Source organism: Macrobrachium nipponense, chromosome 7, assembly GCF_015104395.2.
Source record: "Macrobrachium nipponense isolate FS-2020 chromosome 7, ASM1510439v2, whole genome shotgun sequence".
Taxonomy (NCBI): Eukaryota; Metazoa; Arthropoda; class Malacostraca; order Decapoda; family Palaemonidae; genus Macrobrachium; species Macrobrachium nipponense.
This window is the reverse complement of record NC_061109.1, coordinates 35,031,687-35,041,686: the sequence shown is the minus strand read 5'-3', so window position 1 is coordinate 35,041,686 and position 10,000 is coordinate 35,031,687. Positions and strand designations below refer to the sequence as shown.

Below are 10,000 nucleotides of genomic sequence, written 5' to 3'. Positions count from 1 at the left end.
CAGCCACTCTGAGACACTGTCCCTGGGCTTTATTGATAGTCATGGCAAAAGCCAACCTGACTGGGTAGTGAAGGCGCTTGAAACTGAAGTGGAAAAGGAAGAAAAGAGAAAGTTCCTTTCTCTGACTCTCTGTCTCCAACCATCACTGTCTCTTTCACTCTTTCTTTTTACTAATACCAACTCTCTGTCTCTCTGTCTCTCTGTCTCCAAACAACTGCACTTCTCTGTCTGTGTCTCTCTTTCTCCCTCTCTCACTTTTTTAAATCTTTCTCCTACCAAATACCCCCTCAACTCTCTCTCTCTCTCTCTCTCTCTCTCTCTCTCTCTCTCTCTCTTTTCCTCTCCCTATCGTTCCTTTCTCTTACTCTCTCTTTCTCTCTATAACAATAACTGTACTGTCTCTTACCCTCTTTCTTCTCAGTAATACTGACTCTGTCAGTCTGTCTGTCTGTCTGTCTGTCTTTTTTCCTCTTTCTTCTCCCGAAGACCCTGCCTACTCTCTCTCACTTTCTCTTCCTCTCATTTTCTCTCTCTGTCAACCCCTTTCTAAAACCACCCTCTTTGATGTCATTGATGTTTACCCTACAGTATTCTTTTCCAAATGATAAGTCATATGTATACAGAAATTTGTAAAGTAACTAAGTCTACGGGCATACCCAGCCCCGTTTCTAAGTCTACGGGCATAGCCAGCCCCGTTTCACAGGCAGAACCAGCTCTATTTCAGAGAATCCCTTCTCACCCTTCGGAGAAGGGGAAGTAGAAATTTTGGGAACCCGGGCTCCCGGGGGTTTCCGGGCTTCCGAACATAGGTCTCGATCTTCCCGGGGTGGATAACCATTTCCGTTCTGAATCTTAGTCCCGTCTAACTGACGACCCGGGCGCCCATACCAATCATACATACATACATACATTGCCAAATATATAATAGACTAGCTGGTTACCCGCCCTACGGGTGGGTCTCAACTAGATTGGTCCGTGTAATCCAGAGCATAGTTTATGAAAAGAAAATAGATAAATCAAGCCACAATTGAATACAGTACCACGGCCTGAATTGTGAGGAATGCGAATCTGACAAAACAAACAACTTTCTTGAAAATGAATATCAAACATATATGGAAAGAAAAATTCTTGGCGGTGGCAGAGAGATTCCAATTCACTGGAGAGTCTTTTGGTAGACTATGTTCTTTGTTTTTCCTTCCGGTGACAAAATGAACAGGCGTTCCGGAGAGCCTACTATTGAGCATGTCACATAAAGCTGCCCGTGAGAAAAGCAAGGTTGCTCCAAGTTGATGCCAGCCACTCTGAGAGACTGTCCCTGGGCTTTATTGGTGGTAATAGCAAAAGCCAATCTGGCTGGGAACTAAAGGCGCTTGAAACTGAAAGGAAGATCATTAGGGATGATGGGAATTGGCGGGATGAAAACATTCTCGTTAGTTCCACACCCATTCAGGATCATTACTTCGATCAAGTTTTAATGCAGGGTTTTGATGATGTCACATTCCGTTGCTGAGTTTTGGTCTGTCCAGGTTTCAAAGAAGAATGATTGAGGCTCTGACTTTAAGGTGCAGGACATGAGGAGGGCACCCTGGAGGGTTCAAAGGGTTCAGAAATTCTGTTGGGTAGTTTACTGCTCCGCTTGGGTCCATGACAATATCGATCGAGTCGTAGGACTTTCCGTTGCCTGGCAGCATTCCCTGTACCTGAAGATTGAGCTTGGTGACTGACTCATTCTTGGGGGCCAGGATTGCCCTCTCATGAATCCAGTCCGGTTTGTCATAGTTTTGCAAGATGCTTGGAAACACGCGTCCATCAGGTCATCAGTATATTTGACCAGGGTGCAGAAACTTCTCGGAAATTGGATTAGCCCTGTCTCAGGATCGACCGGCGCTTTGCCATTCCCCAGGGTTAGCAACTGGTTGGAAAAAAGTTCAGCTAAGGAGTCACCAGACAACTGAATGTCAACTGATCAATTCTCTCTCTCCCTCACTCCAACCTTTTCTGTATCTTACCCTCTTTCTTCTCCTTATCATGCCCTCTACCCTCCCTCTCTCACTCTCTCTCTCTCTGTCACACCCTGCCCAATCCTGGCCACCTTTGGTGCCATTGATGTCTTACCCCTCCAGTACTTGATAGTAAGTCATATTTACTACGTATACCGAAAATCGAAAGTCATATTATTTACTACGTATACCAAAAATTGAGTATGATAAATTTGTAACCTTATTAAGTGTACGGGCTGAACCAGCCCCGTTTCGGGGAAGGCACCCCGCCTCCTCCGGCGCCTTTGGTGCCCTTTGTTGCTTGAAACCCTATTGTAAACCGGGCTCCCGAACGTAGGTCTCGACCTTCCCAGGGTGGAAACCCATCTCCGTTCCAAATCTCAGTCCTGTCAGACCGACAGCCCAGGTGCCCATACCAATCATATATACATAGATACATACACACATTGCCAAATATATATATATATATATATATATATATATATATATATATATATATATATATATATATATATATATATATATATATATATATATATATATATATATATATATATATATATATATATATATATATATATATAATATATATATATATATATATATATATATATATATATGTATATATATATATATATATATATATATATATATATATATATATATATAGATAATCTATCATAATAGATAATATATATTATATAATACCGATGATATCTATCTATTTATATATATATATATTATATAAATATATATATATATATATATATATATAAACCGAAGGGGAATCCTCAGACGGGATACAAAGCGGGAAAGGTATCAATAAAGACGTCTGTTTCATATTGGAACTGCCGTAGACCCATCCTCATCATCATGGCAATGAAGTGGATATTCGTTTAAAACTAACTTTCTGATCAAGTTACTCGCATAGCTAAAAATTTGTTTTTATAAGTAGTCCCATTTCATGATACTGTCCTTTTATTTTGGGGGTATTGTTTCCGTTGTGCTCTTTCTGGCTAACATTTGATCAATGGCAATTATCTGATCCACGATTAATTTCTCTACAGAGGAATTATATATATATATAGATATATATATATATATATTGCGTGTAAGAGTGAAGGAGAAACTATTTCCTTCAGCTGCATGTAACACGTGTAAGAGAAATTTAAAGATAGCTACTGCATGAGAATGGAAAGTCTTGCTACCTGAAAGTACAAATATCTGTATAGGAATTGATCATGGATCAAAAAATTGTCATTGATCAAATTTTAGCCAGAAAGAGCAGAACGGAAACAAAACCAAAAAAACAAAAGGACAGTATCATGAAAACAATTTTTTAGCGATGCGAGCAACTTGATCAGAAGCTTACTTTTAAACGAATATCCACTTCGCCATGATGATGTGGATGGATCTATGCCAGTTCTAATAGATGTATCTGAACTGGAAAGGTATATGGGTGTATGAGCTAGACTAGATTATTATCCTTTTCGTAGTCAGGTTGGTAAGCTAGCCTTGTTCCGAAACTCCAGATGTTAGTTTGAATCTTAATATTATTGCATTCAGGTCTCAGGCTTTGCAGTGACAAGTGTATCCAAAGAGTGAAAGCAGTGGAAATTGGTAAGGAGGGGACTCCTTGGGTTATTCAACATGAATAAATCATTGTCATCAATTTCGGGTACAGTTCAATATCAGATAAAATTTATGCGGAAATTTTTATTCATGGGTGAGTTACATAACGGTTTTTATTTTCTAATAATCTCAAACGCTCAAGAATTTTCTTTGTCCGTATGTTTTCCTTGGGTTTTGTGACCTTCTCATTACATCCCTTAATTGAAAATGTTATTTCACACTGGTTCTTTTCATATATTCCATTTTTTCTTTTTTTTACAACTGGTGATTGATAAGACATGTGGTGTTCATTTAACTAGTTTTACCTCAAAAAAGAAAGATGTATACGGATGCTCATACACACACAATATATATGAAATATTAGAAATGGGTTCGGCAATAAATGATAGATTTTATGAAGAACAGATAGAGAACAGTTTTCAGATTTTTTACGGATACATCCTCCTAAAACCTGCTATTCCTAATAGTTGAGAATACCTACAAAGATCTACATGAGTTCTAAATGTGTTGCAAAATATTCTTTGCAACACAGGAGTAGAAGAACCTTGCCAAAATTAATGAAGCACTGCATCCTATATATTTTTTGTTGAGTATGAATATTATGCTAACCGTGACTACTCATTAAATGTGCATTTAGTTTCTTTTTCCGAAATTAAAAAGGTTATAAAAAGAGAAGGTAAAAATAAAAAAAATATATATATATCCTTTTATCCCTGAGAAAAAGAAAAAAAGACATTTCGCCTAATTCTTATGTGACAGTTCTCCCTTTCCAAATAAAAATATATATAAAAGTTTATTTTTCCAAAGGGTCCATTGAATGCTATATGACTCGGATATTGGTGAATAAACTCCATATGGAAAAAAAAATAAACAAGCACACCTCGCGGCTGTTGAATAACCGATTGATAAGTGGATTTGCCTGTCCATTTAAAACATTTTTGGTCTCTGCAAGCGCCGTTGACTCCGACATCATTTGATTTAAGGGCGAGTTTCATAAAAATGACTCTAGTGTAAAAACAACAAGGTAACGGGAGTGATATTGGCATGAATCTCTTTTCATTTACGCAACACTTTTTTATTATTTCCTTTTTTACAACTTTTGCAGGAGACCAATGCAACTTGCAGATCTGTTCACCGTTTTAGGACGAGAGAGAGAGAGAGAGAGAGAGAGAGAGAGAGAGAGAGAGTGTGTGTGTGTCTTTGTGCTCTCGTTGCAATCTAATATGAAAATATGTCAATAAAATGAGTGTTTCTGTGTGTGTTTGTATATGTGTGTACGTGTTTGTGTGTGTGAGTATTCCAGGCAGACTGTTATAATAAATTATAAATAATAAGGGTAAATTCCACAGGTATATTTCTTGTTTATACTTGCGAATATTTAAGTTGCATTACGAACGAAACTTACAGCAAAGTTGTTAAGTAGATTCCAAGTCTGTTTGTACTTCTGAGTGTATAGATTTGAGCTGAAGTATAATGAAAAAATATAGCAGATAATAACAAAACTTGCAGATCTTTCAAAACCAGTAAGCGTGTGTGCATTGATTTGTTTTTGTGTTCATTTAGTGTTCCGGGGAAAATAAGGTAAAGACGACTCAAAATATTTGTTCATGTGGAAGCAAAGAGTCGATGAATGAAACAACAGGAGTATTTGGGATTCGTGGGAAATTCCATTTGGCTTCTTTGCTCTGAATTATAGAAAGCTGAAAAACTGCCTCTGTTCAGAGTTAATTTACGACTTGAAATATTAGTTCGACTAATATTGCCGGACAATCGGTGTGTTTATATACATATGTAACAGTTTAATAACTTTTTTTTCAATACGTCTGACATATAGTTCATTTCAAAAGTTGATATAACCGTCTATATTTGTGTAGTGTCTAAAGAAATAAAATTTGCAAGCGTTAAGGGAAGCTGATGTGTGTAAAACAAACTCAATTAAAAGAAAGTAGTGAGTTACAAATCTACGTTGACATTGAAAGTCATTACAGAAGTCATTTATACGTGCTTGTAAATAAAGTAGAACAAAGAGCAAAAAGAAATATTTCCTAGAAGATGCTGAGCTAGAATATAGATATTAGACAGACAAGCCTCATATCAGCAAATTCCATTCATTGCTTTATGTCTCTGCTCTTACTTTCGTGTCATTCATAGATATTTTACCCCTTCTTTTCTTAGATTATTTATAGGAAACCCATTTATATTCCTTTTCCTTACAGTTTTAGCAGAATAAAGATTACACAGGGAAGACTCGCCTGACAAATTGTGTAGCACAGTTCAAAATCACATGTTCAGGTAAATGTTGGTTTATATATCTTGGGAATTCTTTATAGCTTTAGAGTTTATAGAGTCTGTCAACATCACCATAAATGAATTGAACATCCAACATTATACACGTATAAAAGATTTCATTAAATATATGGTGTTCTTTCGTCACCCTAAATTCCTCTCCTAATCCACCATTTAGTCAAGTACCATTAATGTGATTTAGATGATGAATGATTTTCCGCTAATATCTGCATTGTATACCCATTATTCCTAGTAAGAACCAGTTAGTAGTGATATCAGATCCAATAAAACTCAATTCTGCCACAAACTTACTCAAATGTATCGTCGTCACGTGGATCTTATAATGCCAGTGCTTTAGGTCAGCTTAAGCATTGACGGATATGTAATCCATCATTGGCCTGATGAAGCCACTCTCGCTTATACACTTCTGACACAAGACTCACGATCGCTAAATAAACACAGACTTTCGTCTGCCCGTCAGTCATAAGTAACTTTCATCATTGACGTGTTCCACCTCTCATGCCTATCATTTTGATCTTGTGGATGTGTAAATGTCAGACATATCTTTTTGTCCGTACGGTCTACTAAACCTTCTTTAATCCTCAAACGTTTAGTTGTTGTTGCATTTGAACACCAAGATCAAACATTCGGTGTCAAAATTAGAACTTTGCTTTCCAACCTAAGCCCATACACAAAACCCTTTTACAGAGAGGTAGTTGTAAAAGACATTTTTCTCCTAACGTCCACAATCTTTCCTTCAGAAAATACTGCGGTCATTATGTTTAAAAAATAAAGCTGACAAACTTTAATAACATAAAAGGTCTAATGCTAGCAATTATTATTCAACGACAATGGGTTAACTCATAAAAGGAAAGTTAACAGTGAGGAACAACTGAAAACAAAATATAATTTGTTATAAGATGAAGTCCAGATGTTCCTCAACGCCACAGAAATATGGTATAAATGGAAGGAAATTATTTCGAAAGTCCCAAGTACAATGTATGCGTGTTTTTGTGTGTGTAATTATGTATGTGTGTATGTAAGAGTTTTGATAATCCGTTTTACTCTTTCTAGAGGTGGAAAACTATACATATATGATTCATGCAGTGCTACTACTCTTCACCGCTTCAGACTTTGGAAAAAGTAGGTAATGGAAAACCAAAGAAGAATATACTTAAACATAGATCTGAACTTAATGATGTAGAATTCCGTTTCCCAGATTCCTCTTACAAAACTTGGAGTTGTACATAATTATATGTTATGAAATGTTTCTTTTCCCTTGCACATCTTAAAATTTTATCTACGCTTCATTGCTAATCTGACCACACTTCATTTTCTTATTACTTCTAAAAATTTGGGCTATACTTCATTTTATGTTCGATGATATGTGGTTTCAGTTATTTACTTTATTCTGATTTAGTCATCATCAGATAAGAACAGTCGATATCTGAGTAAAAATACACACACCATAAGGAAAAACGCTACCATAATAAAAACAAGTACACTCATTTTTGTAGACCTGTTATATTATAAGTGAATTCACTTCCCCATGGAAAAGCTTTTTAGCAATTACAGAGGCTGATAATTTCATTTCATATCACTGGGACGAATTTACACATTTATATAAAAAAAGGAAAAAAATCGTAAACAGGAAATTAGTTATTTTGTTTATATTTTATTACTTCTCTTTTCAACAGACTACCCAGCATAGGAAATCAGTTGTTTTTTTGTACATGCACACGAACACACACCACACACACACACACACACCCCCCACTACACACACACACACACACACACACATAATATATATATATATATACTATATAGATATACTATATAAATATATATGTGTGTGTGTGTGTGTGTGTATGTGTGTGTGTTTCTGTGTTTGTGTGTGTGTTTTTATACATACAAACGCACACACATACACACACACACACACACACACACACACACATATATATATATATATATATATATGTGTGTGTGTGTGTGTGTGTGTGTGTGTGCGTTTGCATGTATAAAAAACTAATTTTCTGTAATAGGTAGTCTGTTGAAAAGAGAAGTAATAAAATATAAACAAAACAACTAATTTCCTGTTTATGATTTTTTTCTTTTTTATATATAATTGTGCAAATTTGTCCCATTGATATAATGAGAACCAGGGCACTGCGTTACAGCTCTTCACGTGTGTCCTTCCAGGAGATGTACAAAGGTGCTGATAGCTGATTCTTTATATCTCTTGGGGTACTCACCCATTCCATTCAGACATGCCGAGGTTGGTGTGTTTCATATACTACTCTTTGTGAGGTGCTCCTCGTATTGTTTGACAAGGACGTCAAGGAAAGGGAGGCTACGATCGTAGCTGTATTCACTTGTAAAGTTTAGACAACTGTGAGTGTGGAAGGCGTTTCTTAGGTGCTCTACCTCTTCTCTCCTAACACTGACGAAAGGGACGTCTATATACCGTACACACATCTGCAGCTTTTCTATGGTGTGCAAAGACTCTTTGATGGATGATCCCCATATATATATATTGGTGAAGAAAACTCCAAGGGGAGAACCCATTGCTACGCCTTTAATTTGGGTGTGCATATGATGGCCCTTATAGGTGGAGAAAGGAGCCTTATATTTACATATCTCCTGGACGCAATGGAGGGTGTATTCGGGGATGTTTAGCGATGGAGTAGTAGGGTCCTTGTAAATGCGATAAAAAATGATTTCGATTGTTTTGTAGAATGGGACGTCTGTGAAGAGACTCCACGTCTATTGTGGTAGTGATTCCCATGCAAAACGTCGCTCTAAGGGCTTCTAGAAACTCCACTGAGGACTTGAAGCTGTGGTCACCAGGAACATACAGGGTGAGAAGGGTGTTAAACCTCTTGGCTCCCTGCTACGTCTGGGTGAGGATTTTCTAATAACAGGGCACAGAGGGTTGCTCTCCTTGTATATGTAGCAAAGATCAGCACCCACAATAGCTGGCAAGCGGAGAGCTTTTGATAATTTTGCTGGTCTTACGCCTGATGTTGTCGATCGGGTTCCTGGTTATGCTTAAAAATTTCTTGTTGTCCGCCAGGATCTCATCCAGCTTATTGTAGTATTCCTCGGCGCATAGGCTATGGTCTTGTCAGCTCTGAGGTCAGTGATGCCCTCACGTTCCCATTTTTCCTTGGTTGCGTTCCTCAGGCGTCGTTCGATGATATTGCTTAGATTGTTCTGCGATGGCCTCGGTCAGAAGGAAGGGTTGAAGGGCGCCAGTCATGCACAGGGTACCTTGATCCTTTTATCTTTGAATAGTTTCCATGCTTAAAATTTCATTCTGTTCAGGTGTTGGTTTCTATACTGCAAGCTTGATATATTTCTCCCTCTTCTGAGTGAACTGCAATTTTCCACTATGAAAGGCGATCAGTTTCTTTATTACTCCTTCATTTTTTTTCTTCTGCATCTTTCTTCTCAGGTCCTTCATTAACAGAGCTCTCTTGCACTACTCCACCTGGAAGGACACACATGCAGAGCTAGAATGCTTTGCCCAGGTTCTTATAAATAATGAATATACAAATCGGGAAATGGGTAAGTGCATTAGAAGAGTCGTGAATAAATGCTACCATCAGGGACCTCGCCTTCACGCCGGATCCCTTGAAGAGAACCACCGTCATCTACCGATACAAATGGCCCCGTCCGAGTGTGTCTCTGCACTACTTCTCCAAATGGTCTCCTAACATGCTTAGGAGGGTGTCTCATACAATCACGCCAGAACCGTCCATAATTCTAGATTGAAAATAAGTGACATTGAGATAATACACCATACGACCGTCCATCGTCCCTAATCCTAAACATAAATGAGGTTATCTTTCACTTCGTGTTACCTGAAATCATTAGGTAATAATTTAATTTAATAAGATAATCATCATATTTCAATCTAAAAAGCACCAATAGCGAGTATTTCACATTAATATTATTACCTTAAATTTCTCATCTATATAACGTCAACCAGTTTTGTAGATATATAGCAGATTATCATGCATAAGTTTATTTCGATTACAAATTTTCCCATGTGGAATAAAATGAACATTACAGCC

At 37.2% G+C, this 10,000-nt stretch overlaps 1 protein-coding gene across 1 annotated transcript in view; it reads right to left on the bottom strand.

Annotated features, from left to right (window-relative positions):
* The window catches only part of LOC135217572 (uncharacterized), a 10,654-nt gene extending 1,471 nt beyond the window's left edge, over window positions 1–9,183 (bottom strand). Inside the window, exons 1-3 of the mRNA XM_064253539.1 lie at window positions 9,077–9,183; window positions 1,585–1,791; window positions 1–83 (exon numbers count right to left, since the gene is read on the bottom strand). The exon at window positions 1–83 is cut by the window's left edge and continues 136 nt beyond it. Coding sequence (XP_064109609.1) covers window positions 1–83; window positions 1,585–1,791; window positions 9,077–9,183 — 397 coding nt within the window. The remainder of the gene's footprint in view (window positions 84–1,584; window positions 1,792–9,076) is intronic.
* Window positions 9,184–10,000: the final 817 nt, after the last annotated feature.